At 36.2% G+C, this 19996-nt stretch overlaps 1 protein-coding gene across 2 annotated transcripts in view; it reads right to left on the reverse strand.

Moving 5' to 3' along the window:
- Positions 1 to 19996, reverse strand: part of LOC135324996 (mitogen-activated protein kinase kinase kinase 1-like) — a 61356-nt gene that overhangs the window by 7065 nt on the left and 34295 nt on the right. For both annotated transcript variants that reach the window (XM_064502269.1, XM_064502268.1), the window contains exons 2-16: positions 18335 to 18485; positions 15548 to 15754; positions 13641 to 13841; positions 12705 to 12821; positions 11998 to 12146; positions 9440 to 9561; positions 8625 to 8706; positions 8308 to 8488; positions 7144 to 7434; positions 6586 to 6707; positions 5285 to 5376; positions 4835 to 5024; positions 3231 to 4503; positions 2033 to 2185; positions 535 to 697 (exon numbers count right to left, since the gene is read on the reverse strand). In XM_064502269.1, the coding sequence (XP_064358339.1) occupies positions 535 to 697; positions 2033 to 2185; positions 3231 to 4503; positions 4835 to 5024; positions 5285 to 5376; positions 6586 to 6707; positions 7144 to 7434; positions 8308 to 8488; positions 8625 to 8706; positions 9440 to 9561; positions 11998 to 12146; positions 12705 to 12821; positions 13641 to 13841; positions 15548 to 15754; positions 18335 to 18478 (3487 nt within the window). In that variant the 5' untranslated portion in view covers positions 18479 to 18485. The remainder of the gene's footprint in view (positions 1 to 534; positions 698 to 2032; positions 2186 to 3230; positions 4504 to 4834; positions 5025 to 5284; positions 5377 to 6585; positions 6708 to 7143; positions 7435 to 8307; positions 8489 to 8624; positions 8707 to 9439; positions 9562 to 11997; positions 12147 to 12704; positions 12822 to 13640; positions 13842 to 15547; positions 15755 to 18334; positions 18486 to 19996) is intronic.

A 19996-nucleotide genomic window follows, 5' to 3' on the forward strand; every position in this document is an offset into this window, starting at 1 on the left:
GAAGCCTACTAATTATTATAAAAAGGTGACTGAGTTCTCAAATGTCTTTGCATGTCCTCTCACACAATTTTAATGAAAATGTTTGGGAGAAAAACAAGTGACAGGCATTCCAAACTTTCAAGCAAAATTATTTTTAATAATCATTTAAGATTATGCAGCTATAATGAAAATGATATAGCATAAAAATATATCAGACTGAAGCCTCCCTCCCTGCTCGTTTAGATTCATAAATTCAGGACAAGTAGCAGAATTTTGTTCAAAGTTTCCAACTATATTAGCTATATGACAAACTAAGCATGGAAAAGTCCAGATTTCCCCCCCTCCCCCCAAAAAAGATGTCTGTGAGAATACCTCTGACCACTTAAAGCAATAAAATTGTCTGTAAACTAAATGTCTGTGCTGATTATCAATGGCAATGAAGATGCTAATAAATTTGCAAACTGAAGTGATACATGGAATATTTTGCAGTGTGAAAATACACAGCTCAAAATTCAACGTCTGCTTTCATTTTCTTTAGCACATAATCTTGTTTACCTGCCATCCATTCAATAAAGAGATTATAGTTGCTCTTCTCACATGTAGCACCCAACATTCGAATAATGTTAGGATGGTTTAGATGACTCATCATCCTTATCTCTTCTCTCAGTGCTTCAACTACCTCTTCTTGCTCAGAAGATGTGTTCCGGACATATGTCACCTGTTTCAAAAATATTGTAGCCAGATTTACCTTTCATCATTTTTAGACTGAGTCCTATAACCAACCCCTGCTTCTGTACAGTAATGAGAAAAGATGTTGTCCTGCCCCTGTTCACCATCTGGAACTTGCAAATGTTTTTACTCTCAAGGCTCTTCAGCTGAGAATGTATCTCCACATGGGACAGTCACAGAAATGCAAGAGTAGTCTCCTGGGGAAAATACCAACAGAATCTCTGCAAGTGTGGAGCAGGAAAATCTCCCCCTTTTGCTTAAACTAGGAAAGTGTTTTTCTGATGTTGAAGAAAAGGGAAAAGATGATGCCTGAAACAGGGTTCTGACAGTGATGCTATTTGTGAAGTTCTTATCATTTGAACCACACTATCTATTTGTATTATGGCTAGACCTATTATCCCAAAAAGCTGAGAGGCAAAAGCAGATCAAAAGTCCAGAGATTGACTTGGAATCAACGCCAGCTCTGATCCCTACTAAATCTGAAATAATGGTATGTGGCGGAGAATTTCCTCTGGGCCCCAGAATTATCTCTTTCTCCAGGAAGCACCTCGAGGACCACATAGATAGTCACACTCTTTCACAAGCAACAGAGATGTAGAGGAAAAGTACCTGATGACAGATATTCTGTCCCTGATTAAATGATTTGAAACTTCAAGTCCATAGCTGTAAGTTTATTTTAGAGCTAATAAGAAAATGTTAAAATTAGGATTCCTTCCATGTTGGCATCATCGATTCAGACCTAGGTCACCTTATGCCTAAAAGATTTACTCAGATGTAGAGTCTTCCAAAATTCTGCATTAAGCATGTGTATTTGGACCTTTTTTTCCCCATTCACACCTTCACATCTAAGCATTTAAAAATTAAAAATAGTTGCCTTACAAAGCTGGGTGCAGAATCAGAGGAAACAACCATTAAACTGTATTTTCCACTTAAAGTTTTAAGATAAAAATCTTCACAAGTAAATGAGGGGAAGCTACTTTAATATCTAACCAGCAAATAGGGGATAGATTTGGAATAAAGAGATTCGGTTTTTGTTCTCAACTCTGTCACTGATTTGTGACCTTGATAAAAGCAAGAATGCATTTGAAAAATATATGAAAGGGTTACACAAAAAGCACAGTATTTTTTCACTTTAAGGGGAAATGAAAGAAACTGAAAATATTATGTTAATACTGTGCACATAATTTGTATTATGCAAGTACACACACACCAGGAAGCAGAAGAAGTAGGGAACAGTTTGTGAAAGCAGAGAGCTTTGATATTTAATATTCCAAAGAAATATTTAGGATCAAGTAGAACATACTCAAAAAAGTGAAGTATTTACCTGTTTTACAGCCATTAATGTCCCTGTTCCTACATCTTGAGCTTGGTAACAGGAAGAAAAAGCTCCAAGGCCTATTTGCTGCCCTTTAAGCCATTCTGCATCTTCTCTGTAATGGTGTTTTGCTTTGGTATGTCCAGGCAGAGTTTCTGGTGTCTGGAAATTAAATTCTAAATCAATTCCATGTTTACTAGCATGCATCTAAAATTTAAACATTCTGGAAGGATACAAAATACTCAAGTTGATATGCTTCTCCTCTCCCTTACGGTTATTCGCACTGCATGTTATACATGTTTCAGTTGAGATCAAAACACCAGTCTTCTCTAATCCACGTACTCTCACTGTACTTAAGAAGAGAGTGCCTCCTCTAACTTACTAACTGAGGTGAAAGGCAAGCTTAAGTGCAAAACATTCTGGCATTTTATGCTTCACATATTGCTACCTCATGCAAAGGATAGCAAAAAACAGCATACATCTTCCCCGTTTCCTCCTCTAGTAGGAGGCAGCCTCACAAGCTTCCAACGCTTGTCTTGCCCCCTCTGCTTTTAGTAGATATACCAGCCACTCTGTCAACTTTACAAGAAAAGCCCAGATCCACTCCTTTCTCTCCATTCTTATCACTTGTGCTTTTGTCTATTTGCTAACAAGTAGATCTTTCTTCTGACTTCCAAAGTATCTCACAGCTTCTCTCTCAAGATGTGCTGGCAAAATAATCTCCTCCTGCACTGTCCACCTTTTCTTTCAGATATAATTTGGTTCTGCATGATTGCCTTCAAAAGAAAATCAGCATTGCAACCCAGTACATTTCTATTCCTGCTTAAAAACATCATTCTCATTTCCTGTGCCTCCATTCTTCAAACCCTCCATTGCCTTCAGCATTTTTTTGTATCCTCCTTTTATTTTTGCTTTTGTACTTTGTCATTTTAAAGGCTGTTACAATGACATGATGCCTCTCCTCCAAATACCTTCCCTAACTTTTTAACAACAGCCATGGATAGATTCTATTAGCACCCTGAACTGGCAGGCTCTTTATACTGAAATACTTCTCTTCATATGCACATTCCAACTTCTAGGAGAAGGCACTGAGTCTCTATATTTGTATAATGTTAAGAATACAACAGCACAGCTTTATAAATTTAGTGAACCTCCATTCAGACTTAAGAAAGTCAAAGTCTGTATATTAAATTTCCAGTATACTTACATCCTGCTGAATAATTATGATATCTTCACCATTTTCAACCTGTAGTTGGGGTACTATTGGTAGGGCATCTTGAGATGCTGACATTGCCATAGCAATAGCTAAAGCTTCCTCTTCTTCAGCTTCCATCTTCTCCTTGCATTTTTGATTATGATTTACATCATCTTTGTAAGTATCATCATTTTCTGCCCGCTCAGGAGAAAGCACTGCAACTTCAGACTTGAATGTAACTGTGCCATCACTTGTTGGCATAGAGGCCTCAAGTAGATCCTCAATACTGGAATTGAGTTCTGCGTTAACATCCAGTCGACATTTCTCATCTACTGGCGTGAACACTGTCTCTTCACTTGGTATAACCGCATTGCTATTACTACTGTTGCCATCACATTGTGAAATATCATTCAGGTCAAGTGTCATACTGTTTTTTGAGGTTTCTCCCTGCTTGTTCACATCACTCAGGGTGGGTCGAGATGGCTTTGGCCTGTGTATATGACTGGATGGCAATGGCCTGGCTTGGGTAAAAACTGGAGAAAGTTTCTCCGATTCTTTATTTTCAGAACAGTTTCTTTGAAACTGGAGAGAAAGTTTCCGCTGTGTTTGAGGAGAAGGTGAAGGGATTTTGCAGGGAATGAATCCCTGAGGTCTGAGTTTAGAGACATCTGTTACAGTGCCAGCTGGTACAGATGGGTTTGAAGGAGACTGAAGCATTGGGAATAGTGACTGGGAATGACTGGATGAGGGAGAAGAGTTCAAACACTGACTGTGGGGCTTTCCTTTTGTTTGAATGGCTGGCTTTGGTTGCTCAGTGGTTACTGCTGAAACAGGAAGTCCCACAGCAAGGCCAGCCAGTGTCTCAGATATGTCCTCTGGACTGGCACATTTTTTATCACCTAAACCTTTCCCACTTTTCCCTGATAACTGGACAGTATTGTTAGGAGTATTACTTTCTGTAGCTTCTGGAGAGTTATCTGGTACAGGCAGCGGCAAAAAGTCATCATGTCGACATTCCCCAGAATGCATTTCTTCCATGCCTAGCTGGATGGCTTCTGCAATTTCCATTTCATCCGCTATTGCCATCAGACGTCGACGCATCCTTGCATAATGAGTAGAGCTTGTCACACTCAGCATTTCTAAAAGTTTTACAAAAACATGGGGCACTCTTGCAACCATTCTTGCTGCACTCAAAAATACTCTCCGGGATAGTTTACCAACCATCGAGTGTGAATTGTCAATTGACTGCAAGGCAAAATTCAAAAGAGAGAGAAGCTTCTTATACCTGCAAGTTAAAAGAAAAAAAAAATTGTCGTATACACTGACAGGCTCTGCTTAACTAGTGCCAAGAAAGCCATCTCAAGAAAGTGTACCTGGCTGTCAGTTCTGCAATAGCAAGGAGACTCATTGCTGCACTGGTGTTTCAGAATTGTTTAACAGGTCAGAAATTTTTTAAAAAATGGTAACTGTTTACTCTGAGAAGTAGGCCCACTTTTGCATATAAAAAAAAACAACTACTTGTTTAGAGTTAGTTAGAATGGCCAAAACAACCGTTTTTGAAGAAATCACCAAAAGCTTTCAACTATAAAGATAAGTCAAACAGTGTAAGCAAGTACCTGTCTACTACAGTATCAGCCTGTAAAACATCCCCACAGACAATGTGGGGATAAAATTCACCAGGGAATTCCAACAGTAGTCTGTCTATCAGACAAAGTCTCCCCAGCAGTGCTTGCCAGTTGCTAGATTCAGTTTGGGTTCCAAGAATGCAGTTTAGGACATAATCAACACCACCAATACCAATGGAACCTATTAAAAAAAAAAAAAAGTATTTATAATCAACTTTTATTTAATCTGAATTCCACAAAGATCAGAACTGTATCATACAGAAATACATCTGTGCCCAAATTAACGCCCCCCACACGCACTCTGACCTCCCACCAAACTCCTAAGAGCAACACTGTTCTCTGTGCCATTTTGATTTCTGATAAATTCTGTATTAAGTTTTAGGCACTTCAGTATATTTGCTTGTACTTATAATTCATTTATATATGAAGAGCTATTATTACCAGATTTAAGTATTTCTCTCCCAACTGCCAGCTCTCCTGCTTGACCTTTACACATCTCCAGTAACGTTGAGACTGAAAGTTGACTTGTTCGGCTATGAGAAATTAAAACCAAAAGTAACTCTTAGCAGATGCTTCTGAGGAAAAACATTCTAATCATTACACTTCAATAATCATTAGCAATAGCTTGGAACTCTGCTTGGAAATTGGTTTCACATAACTTTATGCCAATACACTTATATAATCCTGTAAGCTACCAATTGTTGTGATATTTTTCCAGGACACTTCCAGAAGCTTAAGTGTCTATTGCGAATCAGTAAATAAATGAAAAACAAATAGAAGTCGGTTTCTCGCTTAAATCATCACATCCATGCTTCCCAAATTCTTTGAGACTTTCAGGGAATAACCTCTTTATTAATGGAAATTCAACTACTTGTTAGGAGCTCATCCTCTTGCACAAAGCAGCTCAAATCCTGGAATACCACACCACTTAAAACAGAAATACAGCTCTATTTCACTTATTCTATTGCTAGACAGAAGGAAAAAAAACCCCAAACATCTCTGGCTGTAGTCTGAGAATCAATGATTCTACCCAATACTGCTTAGGAACTAAACTGAGAGGGATAAAAATCAAGCTGAATCACTTCTGCACCTAGTTCACAGCACAGCTGCACAAATGGTTGGTCTGGCAGAGCAGACAAGGCAGCCTGGGACAGAAAGGCAAGGCCCTATATAAGCCAGAACTGCCAAAGACATTCTCTCAGAATAGCCATCCCTTAGCAAAACACTGTTGCTTTTTATTACATAGCATTATGTTAAGCCTTAAAGAAACAGAAGTACAACAGCTTTCATTGCAGTGGGAAACATGTACAAATATACCAAATATGTAATTTGAGGGCAGGTACTTTCTGAAGAGTTTTAAAGGGCAGTCACAAGAATTAGACCAAAGCAAACTGAGGGGGAAGGAATGGTTGATGATGACATCCAATTTTTTCCCCCCCTTTTAAATGGGGAAAAAGGCCTATGAAAGGAGGACATCATTTAAGATCTGCAAGTGCTGGAAAAGAAAATATAATCATGTGCCTTCAAAAAATAGAAATTAGAGGTCTTCTGAGACAAAAGTTGGTTGGCAGCAGCTAGACTTTAGTAAAAACATACCATGATTTATTTATAGTCATGACCCATACGTTTTATTTTATCACCACTATTTGGTTTCTTAGATCCACATAAAATAGTGACAAATGAAGTTTCAAGACACTTCAACAACAATCTAAAATGGATTTGAAGTTAAGGAGTCACCATACCTGTTGGCATCTGCACATTTAACTAATATTGTCTCTACAACTGGCTTGAGAAGTCGCTGTAGTTTAGCCCTCTCTGCCAAAGTATGACAAGGAGTATATACCAGCATGGCTCTTAAGGTTTTCTAAAAGAAAGGAGAAAAGCAATATGTATGAAGTTTAATTAGCTATGCCAACGTTTTTTTTTAAATGTTGGAAATGGGTTCATGCAAGTTGCATTAAAAAAATACCAGTGAAATATTCAAAGGATAAATAGCGTACTATATATTCAGTTTTAGAATTACTCTGAGATTGCTAAGAATCTGGTCATACAAGTACTGTAATACTAAGCACTGTAGCATGCATTTTCTTATATTTGGCCAGTACAGTCAAGCCAATTTGCTCTTTCTGAGGACTTTATTCATCTCTCTTTCAGATGATGGTTAGAAGTTAAGAGCTATTCAGTGGTGCTGAAAAACAATTGCTAGGATTCTTGTCTTCATGTCTCCTCCTTTTCCCCTCCCCTTCAAAAACCAAGTCCCTTGGAAATTACTAGAATACAATGAATAAGCAACTACTTACTAAAGCAGCAACATACACTTTGTAGACAGGGTCAGCACAGACCATGGACAGCACACTGCAGCAGGATTCCACTACAACATCTCCTGAGATACTGGTCTGAGATGACCCACTAGCTGCTCCCAGAGCTCCAGCACTTGTGTTGTTCCCATTGCTGCTCCCAGAATTTCCAGTGCTTTCACCATTAGCCAGTAATAGAGCACCACTAACATCATGCGAAAGACGTCTAAGTGCCATCTCTCGTATATTCCAGTTTCGAGAAAACAAGCAGCCAACCAACTCCATTCCAAATACCTGCAAAGAGAAAAAGTAACATTGTAAGAGTCAAACTCAACAACACTGCAACTTAAGTACTTAAGAGCAGCAAACAAAAAGAAGTGTTTCAGGTGAAAAAAAAATCTTACGAAGTCTAACAGCAAAAACACGACAGTAGATACACAGCCTTAAAAAAAAAATCTTGGAAGGAAATGAAGCATCCTAAATGATCATGCATCAGTCCTCCAAATACTCTGCTATACAGAAAGGGGAGGGGAAGGTCTGTACAGGCATTCATTAGGTATGGAGATGTGATGTGATTCAGAATAAGTTTTTCAATTGTTACAGGTACTCTGGAATGGTGTCAGAGTTAAACATTCATACATCAGAAGTCTGTCGCAGCTCTACCTCAAGCTTATTTTCATGTCTGAGCAAAGACAAAAGACCACCCCATTATAATATTCTTTCACCAGGTGGAATTGATAAACACAACACTTCAGTAACCCTCTTCAAACAGAATTAGTAGCGTTAAGAAACTCATTCTTTCCTCTACACATACCAAAAGTCACACTCAACTCAAGCTCCTGTGGGTGGTTTGTAGTTTTTCTGTTTGTTTGTTTTAAGTGAAGCAAAATTGGAGGTGTAAAACAAAACAGAACTCTTCTTATTCCAAACAGTTCCAGAAGAAAGCTCCTCTAATGACCAAAAGCAGTAACAGGTAGGCATAATGATTTTCAGTGTGTTTCATTGCTGGCCAGTAGGCACAATGATCACAGCTTCTCCTGAAGATACATGTAGTTTTCAATTAGAAGCTGTAGGGATTGCCTTGTAATTCACCAAAAGTGACAAAAACAGGAAAACAGTTCAAAAACAACTTTTACATTTGAAACTCCTTTCACAAGGTAAAATTACCTGAATCCATGGCTCAGCTAAATCTTTATAGGCAGAAGGGATCTGCTGGACCCCATAATGAGTAAGGTTGAAATTACTATCTTGGGTTCTTCTTTGTGACCCAACCATAGATTGCTGTTGAGTTTGTTGCTGAACCACACGAAGAACAGAAGAAGAATCCACAGGGCTTGGCAATTCATGACTACAAAGGTAGCAACAAATAAGGTGAATTAATAAAGGAAATATTTGCTGAAGTAGATGCTTCAGAATATTTAGGAACATCAGCTAAACATCCAGAAACGAGCAACTGACTACACTCAGTAAAACTAAGTGCTCACCTATAGAAATCATGCGATCTCCATTTAGATCTACAAAGAGGACATATAAGTGGCTCTCTGTTTCTTCTGCATTCTTCTGCCCCTGAGATACAACAACAAGAAAATAGGTATTTTAAGTTTACAGTGTATCAAGCCAGAAAATGGCATTACTATTTTTAAATTTATTGAAAAACATCAATTTCAGGAAAAACACTCATCTGAATTGAGCCATCTGCAACAGCCAGTTTTATAAGAATGTGCACTTAATTTTTTTTTTTTTTTTTTGAATGCAGAAACCTTTCAGTTTTGGCACTATAATTAGTATTTCAAATTGTTATTAACTGAAATAATACAGTTCTTTCTATACCTCAAACATAAGCAGGATTTTTTCAAAAAGATTAAAATATGGAGGGTGAACTTCTATTTATTAAAGCAAACTGTGTAACTATTTATGTAATGTAGTACACAAACATACTCCATAATCAACTATGTAATGCACACCAATGGTGGATGGTTTTCATGGCTTTGAATGAGAGGTCAAAGAGGGGTAAAAGTCTGTTCCTAACCTTGCTCTAGTTGGACTTAATCTTCTCTCTCAGGTAGCACAGGTTCAAACCTCTAGCCCTGCAGTTCACTTTTTTCCTCAGAGCATCATATTACAAACTTGATTTGTGAAAAACTGATAAACCAAGAACTATCAATACCTAAATGATGTCAATGTCTCAAAGAGCTATACTCTCCACTTAAGAGCAAATTTCTTTTTTTAAACAAACCACTAAGAACTAATACTTCTGAGTATATACAGTTACAGAATTGAGACAAAGATGACAACATACATATTGACATGCAGTGGTGGTGTAACTTGTTCCTGCAGCCATCTTCACATACAGTCAGGCTCTCTTCATCCAGCATCCCTAACAAACAAATGGGGCACATCTGTTCTTCTTCATCCTTCATACTATAAAAACAGATATTTGAGACTGTAAAAATGGTGTATCAGAATTCAGAACAGGCTTTAATACTGAAAAAGATCAGCCTCCAGTTTGAAACAATCACCTCTGAATAGCAATATGCTGTTTAAAAAACATCTCCCACGTGTTCTGAGTAAGTGAGCAACCAGATTTTTAGAAGCACTGAGTACAGACAATACATTATTGAAAATGAAAGGGAAAGTCATAAAACACACAACATTTCTTCAAACTAGGTCAAATACCAATTAGGAATTGAAAGGCCTAGCCTTAAGCACTTGCATTTTTTCTCCCTAAGGCTTCTTTAAACAAGCAAACCTTTGCTTTTTTTACTTATAGGTTGGTTTTGAAAAGTTAAGTAGTTCAGATTTTGAAGGCTACACACATTTTCTCATCACATTCCTTTCAGAGCATCAGCTCACAAATCAGTCTTCAACTCAAAGAACACTAAATTCTTTTTTTTTATGAAGGTGTGAAATTAAAAATATTAACAGAAGGCAACAGCCACCCTGTTTTCTGCCATACACAGAAACAGACAAAATAGATTCATATACACACCAAAAGCACCTACATATCCCATATAGGTTAAAACACCCAACTCTGAGTCTTACATGTTGTTTCCATTTTATTTATCCCCACTAAATAATTAAGGTAATTTTAAAATAGATATAACCAGAGATTTTTATGAGAAAAAAATATTCAAAACTTAAAGGATACTTAGCAAAAACAAACACGCTTAATCTTCTGTAAAACTATTTAAATGTGGAAGACAGTATTATTCATAAAAAAATTAAGTTACAATTAATATGTGTCTAAAAAAACTTGCAAGAGCCATATATTTGTTTAGCAACAGTAATTTTTAAATAAAAAGATATTTATGTAGAAGTGAATATAGAGACACAACGTATTTCCTTGCATTTTGAAACGGTTGGCAATTTTTTTCCTTGAAAACTCCACAGAAATAAGCTTACAGGCAAAAATCAGTTCCACAGCATCGAAAACACAAATATTAATTTTGTTTTATTTTTTATTGTTGTAGAATTGGTAGCAAACCAAGAATAACTGCATTTCACAGTAATTATCAGAACTGACTAAGTTTATCTCAAGGGAAACCAATACTCAGTGTTCTCTAATACTTATATCATGCAAAATTAGACTGACACAGAACGGCAATCTATCTCATTGAAGCAATAATGCTATGAACTAATCATCAACTGTACTAGTAAACAACTGAAAAACCTTTTCTCCTGCCAAAAATTTAGAACTAATGCAATGAAATCCATAACCCAATTAAGCTATTCCTATGCAAAAAGTCTTCCTGGATAAGATACCTAAATAGAAAGAACAGGCCTGCCAGTAATTCCAGAGTACATTTTGTATTTAACCAGTTGGTTTGTATCATTTATTTACAGTGACATGATTTGACATTTGGAAAAATAAGTACAGGACAGTGGGAAATTAAAGCCACAATCCAGACATCAGAATTACAAACCTGTCTAAATACACTGATCTAGCTACATGGCTACTGTTGAAGTAACACACCAAGGTACTTCTTAAATTAGGTTTCACTTTCACTAAAGAAAGCCTCTGTTTGGGTTGTCTTCCATAGGTAGGCCTCTGTGTGCCTAGTTCACTTGTCCCACTAACAAATTAATGCACAAAACACTTAAGAAGTTAACTAAGATCTTTGCAAAAAATCAGGGGAAAGAACACAAGCAAAAGCACTCAAGTAGTAAAAGTTAGGAAAAGCCCAAAGAATCAAACATCAGTTAAAATTGAAAAATAAGGCATCTTTTAATATTGTACAAACTATAAAAATCATGACACACAGTTTAACTCCCTTAAAATAGTTTAATCATTCATTCTACATGAAGAGTGTATATATATATTTTTTAAAAAGTATTCAAACACACACACAGAGTATGTTTACCTGGAAACTTTTCAGTATATTGTCACAGGCACATAAACATTTCTCCAAAGTAGTAGAGCTTGCTTTCAAAAGTTATCAGGACAAGAGAAAAAAAAATGAAATCTCATTTCTTCATTTGTTAACATTTGCATGCATGCTGTATTTGAACAAATGCACACAAATACATAGGTCTCCAAAGTTAATATATGCTCCAGGCTTGAAGATGATGGCTTACATTTCTAAAATTTATTTCCCAATTCCATAAAGCGTCCAAAAAATTCTTTTCACAACTCTACTTAATTTTTTTTCAAACATAAGGTATAAATTCAATATGCCCACTTGGTAGCAGGATGATTAATGTATGCTTGACTCTTGATTATTTGCAAATACAAAGATATCACGTGACTTGAAATGAAAGCAGCTTTGAAACAAAAAGAATAATGTAGGTGATTCTAAACCTCCAAAATTAGAAAAAATTGCAGAATAAAGTTTTTAATTCCTTTAGAAAAATACTAACCTGTTTTCTGAACTAGATGTAGAAGTACTAGATGATGACAATGTATGAGAATTTGACATGCGTGAGACAAACTTCTGGATGGTGTTACGAGATGGAGCTTTGATCCTCGAGCTACGCCTACTGTGATATTTCTGGAACAAACTCTCAACCTGACATCAGAAAAAGATAGCAACAGTCGCATTTATGCTATGAATAGCTTGTATGTAAAGGTAATGTTACTGAAGCTTAAACTACTGCTATTAAAAAAAAACTATTCACCTTCACAATAATACATTAGCTGCACAGCAGTAGCAGGAATCTCAGAAGCCTTACTAATAAATAGAGTGCAAGAAACTTTGTTTAAAACAAAAAGCTATTTACTTATTTAAAATTAATAGCTTCAAGTATACACATAAATAATTCTGAACATCCTTGTTCTGTTTACCTTTCAGTGAGACAGACATACAAATTTGAGATGAAAACCCAAAATCTGTATCATTTACTAAACTAAAGCTCTCTACTAATTCTTTCAGTTATTCCTTTTATTTGCAGATTTTTTTTCTGCTTACAGAGGTCTTGAAACTGAATTAAAAATATAATTAAAAATATATATGCTTGTTGTTTTGAAATGCAGCAATTTATTCAGCAATTTTAAAATAATATCCTAAAGATTTTCACCTGGATTTTATTTTTTAGATCTACTACTAAATCTATTGGACATATATTACCTCAAAGTTCTTCAGTGTCTTTCTCCACAACATTGGGTCTGAGGGTTCTAGCTGGAATACTCGCAGCATAACAAACAGGAGATGAATGCAAAATGTTCCACGTCCACAGCTACAAGTCTGCAAAGAAAAGTATCATATGTTAGTATGTGAGGGCCATGTTGCTTTGTTAATTACACATTTAACTGCGTAACAGATAAGTGCACAAGGCCAACTGCTACAGAGAGAGAAAGTAGTTAGTGTGAAATAATATTTTCTATATTGGGCACAAGTATCTTACATGAAAGTGTGAACTTTCAAAACACACAAGAAACAGATGACAGTCAACTGGAAGCTATTGCTGCTACTCATACTGAAAGGAATCTATGCAGGTAATCAGACATCTGTAACATGATGGCAATCAAGTTTAAATAAGATGCTTCTATTTATGCAAAAACTTAGGTGTTCCCAAAGGCAGAGTCACAGCAGTACTAAGAAAGTCTATTTGGACCTCATTACGGGTATTAACGACATTATCACACCTTTAAAAGAACTGACGTGTTTGTTATACATACATACATATTCCATGAATACAGGAAATAAAAACACATTTCTGAGTGAGAAAGTAGGAAAATGAAGTGGCCAAGTTTCTGCCAAAATACTTTATAGGATCCTTGGTAGGAATGAGAAGTATGTGGAATAAGCTAAATATTAGTAACGACTTCCAAATTAAAGTCTATTTAAGAGGTACTCTAGATAAAAATCTAATACTTGCAATATAATTACCAGATTATATTTTTGTCAAATATGAAGCACGTGCATACATTACATCTTTTAAATCTTGCTTTACACAACAGTTAACATGGGTTTGTGACTCACTTCATCTACTCTGGTTTTGCACAGTTTTTCAAGACTGATTATAAATTACTAAAAACTGCATACAACAAAGACATCCTCTACCTGAGGCCCAATAAACACTCTGTATTTATTATCAGGGCTGTCTCCTCCAATTAAGAATGAGTTGGGTCCTATCTGCTGCAGCAGGTACAGCCTGGCTCTCATAACTTTGTTGACACGGCGATTTGTTTCCTCAGGGCTATATGGAGAGAATCCATCTGGAGAAGGAGCTCTTCGAGGTGGTGTTATTCGTCCACTCTGAAACTACAAAAGTGATTCCATCAAACATTGCCAGGATAACAGTGAATTTAGCTATGTATTTTATTCTTACTGACAAAGAATAAGAGTCCCCCAAAACGTGAAGAAACTACAACCTGCTTGGACTATATGAATTTAAAAGAATTAACTTTCTTCCATACCCAGAACTAGCAGATTCCATACTAGCAGACTGACTAGAAGAAAAACTGAAGTTTTGTAATAAGCTGTTTGACATTATGACAGAAAAGGAGTCTCTCAAATTGCTTCTATTTTCAAGTCTTCATCAGTAGCCTTATTGTATTATCAAATTAACAGGTACAGTTCAACCAGATCATCATCGTAGACTTGTGACTAGCAACACAGGAAGTAATTATATGAGATACATTTCACAAATAAAGAAATCGTATTAGCATTATACCCTTATGACTAGAGTTTATAACAGTGGACATATGGCCAGTGAACAATAGTGTAAGAAATTCCAAAGAGAAGGAAAAAGGATACATCTTCCCCTCCTTTTCACAATGAAAACAACCTTTAGCTCAGGATGCTATTTTTGACTATGGGAAACAAAAGTCACCACCACCAAATGAACCAACCCTTTTATTCCTTTCATTAAGATTTTCTTCATCTAAATGTCTTACATTTCTAACATGAGTTAACAACTCTGTCCAATTTCAAATCTTCTGCTTTGATTGATATCTGTTTTGATTTTTCAATCATGACAAAGTTGTAATTGACTCACTGTCCATCACTTAATTAGAAGACAGCACTTTTTCACATGAAAAGTTAATATAAAACAAAAGAGAACATCAACTGAGCAAAAGCAAAATTAGATGGTTTGGTGGAATTTTCTTTTTTAAATTTGAATTTCTCTTATCAAGAGGGAAGGAGCTGTACTATGAGTTGTAACTTCTCATTTGTCCCTAGTTCGGTGGAACGGCAGTAGAATGTTTTACTTGATTTTGGAAACCTAGACTAATGGGACAGTAAAAGCAATTAAATCCTATTCTTACTCCAATTGCACTGTGAAGTTGTAGATGAGTCACGTGAAGCTTAACTATGGATGAACATTTTTATAACAACAAACTGTTGCTCAAATATTCCATTCTTGATCGTCTCTAAAGAAGCCAGTTACTATAGCTAAAAATACTCCAGTCTTGATCTTCTTGAATGCAATGGTATAGATTTTAGAAAACATTCTAATGATGCATATACCTAAAACTTCCCTAATACGTACATGAAGAGCAGCCCTGGAACAGAGAATCACAAATAGCATACTGGTAACTCTTTTCTTCAGAAATCTTAGTCCATTATCAACAAGCCATACCCCTAAGGAACATACTGACATTCAAGACTAAGGAAAAAAAGCAAACTCCTGGCATCTCTTTGTGCAATCAAGCTAACAGAACATAGGCATTTCCAAGACTGAGTATCTACATATCTTCATTTATTTCCTACAAAAAAACCTCAAGAAAATGACTGAATTAAAAAAAAAGGGGGGGGGGGAATGATAAAGTTCCATGCATGAGAGAGAAATGTAATATGAGATATGCTGTGCAGACTTCATTCTCTTACGTGATACCATGTGACAAGCCCTTTACATAGGCATCCCGTCCTCTCCAGGAGGATTAAATATCAATATCCTGTCTTCTTTAGGCAAAGTATCACAGAATATAGCTAAATTAATAATCACACCATAATCTGCAACTTACAGGCACTGGAGATACCCTTTTTCTTCTGACACCTGGTGATTCAGATTTAACAGTCCTAGAGGATGACGAAGAGGAGCTACTAGGGGAAGGACTACGTCTTCCTTTCTGAGTAGGTGAAGAAGCCATGTTCTGTCCTTCAGCCTGAGATTCTAGAGATAGTTTGTTCATTTCAGATCCATCTGCTTTCACGGGGATAGGTTTCACCACCTTGCAGGAATTAAACCACGTGTATTAGAGTTACAAAAATAATCACTGTACATGAAAACAAAACAAATTCATCAGAACTTAGCCTGGTAGCATTATATTCACACATACCTAGTCTGCATATTCCTTAGGTTCCAATATAACAAGATAACCCCTGTTAGATGTTAAATCTATAAGCAATACAGAAAGGCAAGAACTTTCTTTCCTGTCTATTTGTGCCACTTGTTAGTTTGACTGATTTGACTCAAAGTGTTTCTCTAATTGTCATTCACAGTATCTCAAAGGACAGCAACTCTGCCAGTTGAGTAGCAGGGTTAAAAAGAGATGTTCTACTATAGGCACTGCCTGCCTATTATTTTTATTCCATATCTGTTACATATAGTATATATAAAGTCAAGAAATATTAGAATTACTACTTCCATAGCACAATATGACTGCTTATTGAAAAAAAAAATTGCTTTAAAACCTGGAAACAATACAACCAAATTAAGGTGGTGCTGCGCTCTATAAGAACTATGGCCAGTTTTTCTGCCTGCAATGCAACTAAAACAGCTATGCCACTTCTGGGATTTGAGTTAATTACTATGCACAGTGCTATTCTATCTGAATAGGCACAAGTACTCACTCAGAGCTAGCATGTACACTTCTAACATGGTGCTTTATTGCACCAACACTGAATTTAGTCACTGGGATATGGAATATTTCAACACAACTTTCAGGTGCTTGGACCTCAGAATACAAGTTATGCATTTACTTTAAGCATCTGAAGGCCTAAGTAACGCTTGAGAAGAATAAGGCCCTCAATAGATTTAAAAGCAATCACACCAGGCAGAGTGGATTTTAATTCTGCATTCCTCCATGATTTAGAGGCTTGACTCAAAGCTAGAAGGAAGCTTCAAGCAATGTAGGGGTAGACGTCTCCTAGAAGGTTGCAGAGATCTCTCCGAATGAGGCAAAAAATGGAAGGGACCCTCCCTGCTAATGCCACTAAGCAAACTGACTATGTGACAGCTCAGGGTTTGAGAAGGGGAGACATCCAGGTTCAATTCCTTTCTACCTCATGATTTGGACTTTAGCTACAAGACTAAATACTATTTTGGAACAGAAGCATTTAACTCATCCCACTAAAGCTATTCCGTTATCAAGATATGCACTCCAGTTTAAGCAGGTTATTCAGAAAAGAGAAAAATTAGGTGTTTGTGGCTTACCAGTAAGGGCACTGCCTGAGAAAGGGAAGACCTAAGTCTATATTCTTGATCCAGGCACTGTTTATTTTACTTTGGGAAGTCACCATATTGAATGCATACTCATTGCAAACTTGAACCTCAGCTTTTCAGAAGACTTTGCTATCTTTTTTTTTTTTTTATTAATTGCCATCTGATTATGAAAGTGAACAGGCTAAAAAAGTAAGAAAAACAATGCAGATATTTTTCCTTCCTACCAATTACTGTAATGCTTTTCATTTCCCGAAAGGTCAGAAGGCAAATGTATGTGCCTATGGAAAAGTTACTGTTACCAATTGCTAGTACTTGAAAAAGAATGTGAAGTGGTAGTAATTAAGCATTGGGAGCACAGAAAATTATACTAAACCCCCAGAAACCTCAAGGAAAGTGGTTGAGCAGGGAGCTACAGCTTCAAGCTATGCAGTAACCAAGACCCATTAAAAAAAAATTTAAACTATTTTGTCTAATACGAGCTTTAAGGCACTTCCAATATTCTCACGACAGAAGCTTCTTAACAATAGAGCCTTCTTTTCCACTTGTGTTCTAAAAATGCTGATCCCCAACACTTGATCAGATCTTAACTTTACATTAGCACTTCCAACATGTGTTACATGGAGTCATAAGGCAGATATACTGACATGAAACTAATTATTCAGTATAACCCTGGCTAACTAATAATACATTAATATTACAAAATTAACTGTGTTTAATTAAGTTTTGGGTTCAATCTGTCTGCAGTTTCTTAAAATGACTTCTGAATCGTTTATACAAAAGCATTACCCAAAAAGGCAAATAGAAACACTGGCATCTGAAGTTTAGCAGAGTTGAGAATTATGTGAAGCAGTTACTCAGATTTACTTTTTTCCCCGGTTCCAGGAAGCTCACAGTTTGTTTTTTCCTCTAGCAAAACTTCCACACTATATACACACACACATACTATGACATGTGGAAAAATTTAATTGAACATTTTCAAACTCAGAAAATATGAAGTCATTATACCCTTAAAAATGCAGGCAGAACAAATCACTCCAGTGCAGTTTTGCATTCACTGTAAGTCAAGATTTTACCTAAAGAACAGTTCCTTTGGTTGCTGACGTTAGAGGGCAGTGTTGATACAGCAATGTTTTAAATTAAGCACAGCTACTGGCTTTTTTCCCCTCAGTAAAACTTAATACATGTGTACATTTCAGAAAGCTGCCCACAATTTCCTGTTAAACATCTTATTAAAGTGAACAAAAGGATCCCAAACAAGAGTCCATGAATTGCTTAGATAACGAAGTTCCTAAAAGAATGGCTGCAACTTTCAGTGACTTTGATTTGTAATAATTACAGATATTGCCCTTCCTTGAATGCCACTTACCACAGGGCCTCTCCTGCTTCTTCTTTCCAGCCATTCATGCTTCCAGGCTGGCATACACGTTGCCTTAAGTTTCTCCCTGATCATGCGCTCTTCTGGGCGGTCATCCATTTTCTGCAACCCCCTGAGGGTTTCTTTATTCTCCATGTCACGGCTACATGAAAGAAAAAAATTCATAATCATAAATACAGTTATTTTTAGTTAAAGCATAATACCACAGCATTCTTGAATCTTGCGCCATTCTGCCCTCCCTCTCCTTGCAATGTAATTACTAAAACACTAATTCCAACTGGCTACGGCAAACCTGTTAAGTATTACTGTGATGAATGTGCTATTTTGCACTTTGGAGCTCACATGTTTAGAGGCATACTTCTTTAAAATGTGCCTACTGCTTGGAATATTGGACACCCAATAAGAAGGAAGGTCTTGGCAAATATTTAATCAATATAAAAATTACCCCAAATATCATTCCCCAAATGTTTCACAAGTGTTGTGATTATTCATGCATTTACTGGCAATTCAAGACTTGCAATCTCATATTTTAGAACAACTTACATAATGCATATAAATTAATGCTAAGCTTCCATCTTCATAGGATGCACATGCATGCAATTATGTAGTGCTTCTTCCCACACATGAACTCCTCCTCAGAAAAGAGGAACCTTGTAAACTATTACAAAGTATGTTTAAACTAGAAGTCATGAAAGTAAGGCTAGTGTCCTTGAGAGCTGCTTTCTGAACGACTGATGACTCGAATGCACTTTTAGTCAGCTATAGCTATAGCAAAATTCACAGCAAGTTCATATCTGTAATATGAAAGTGTAATCCATCTGGCTCATAATTTTTTAACCTACCGCAAAGTAGTTGCCTGTGATTACTGGCAACAACAACAAAATCCCCAAAATACTCTCAGACATTGAACAACAACTGTGAACAGTCTGGAAGATTTCCTGATTCTGTTGAGCTATCTGCTAAATCACCAAGAAAACCGCACTCTTAAACAGCAGCACTTGATCCCCTGCCATCTTCTAGAAGTTTGCTGTCTTTTAAAAGAAGCAAGCTTTATTAAGCCAGCTCTCAAAGCTAAATTAATTTTAAAAATAAATAAAATTGCAAGTCAGAGTGAAAGATAAGGATATACAGTAATTTAGGCCATGACAGGCATGACCTCTAACATATGAATAACATTCCCTGCAATAAAAAGATATTAAAATGCCTATCTTCATCAGCAATGTTTTAACAAGGTTCACTTATTACAGTTCTTTAATTAGAAGAATGAGAAGTTTTCATTGGTCAGAAAGTATATTCATGTTATTTTTTTCTCTCATTGTAGAGACAAAGGAAACAAAGTATTCTGAGACAGGAAATAACTTTTCCTGTGCAGTGCCGAAATGTAATAAGCAGATGGACACTAAACAAAATACTTTTTTTCTTTCAAGCAACATCTAAATATATTGTTAACAAATTGTTAACAAGTCTGATTTTAGACACTCAGAATGGTGTCTAAGGATTAAATACTTTCAGAAGATTGTAAATAGAAAAAAACTATCCACTTAAATAAGCATTTTTTTCCAGAGGTTAAGTGGTAATGCTGGTTTACTTTTGAAACTTATATTAATGATATTCAAAAAATGGAACAAAAATGATAATTTAATTTTGTACTAT

The sequence above is a fragment of the Dromaius novaehollandiae genome, chromosome Z (genome assembly GCF_036370855.1).
Source record: "Dromaius novaehollandiae isolate bDroNov1 chromosome Z, bDroNov1.hap1, whole genome shotgun sequence".
Lineage (NCBI taxonomy): Eukaryota > Metazoa > Chordata > Aves > Casuariiformes > Dromaiidae > Dromaius > Dromaius novaehollandiae.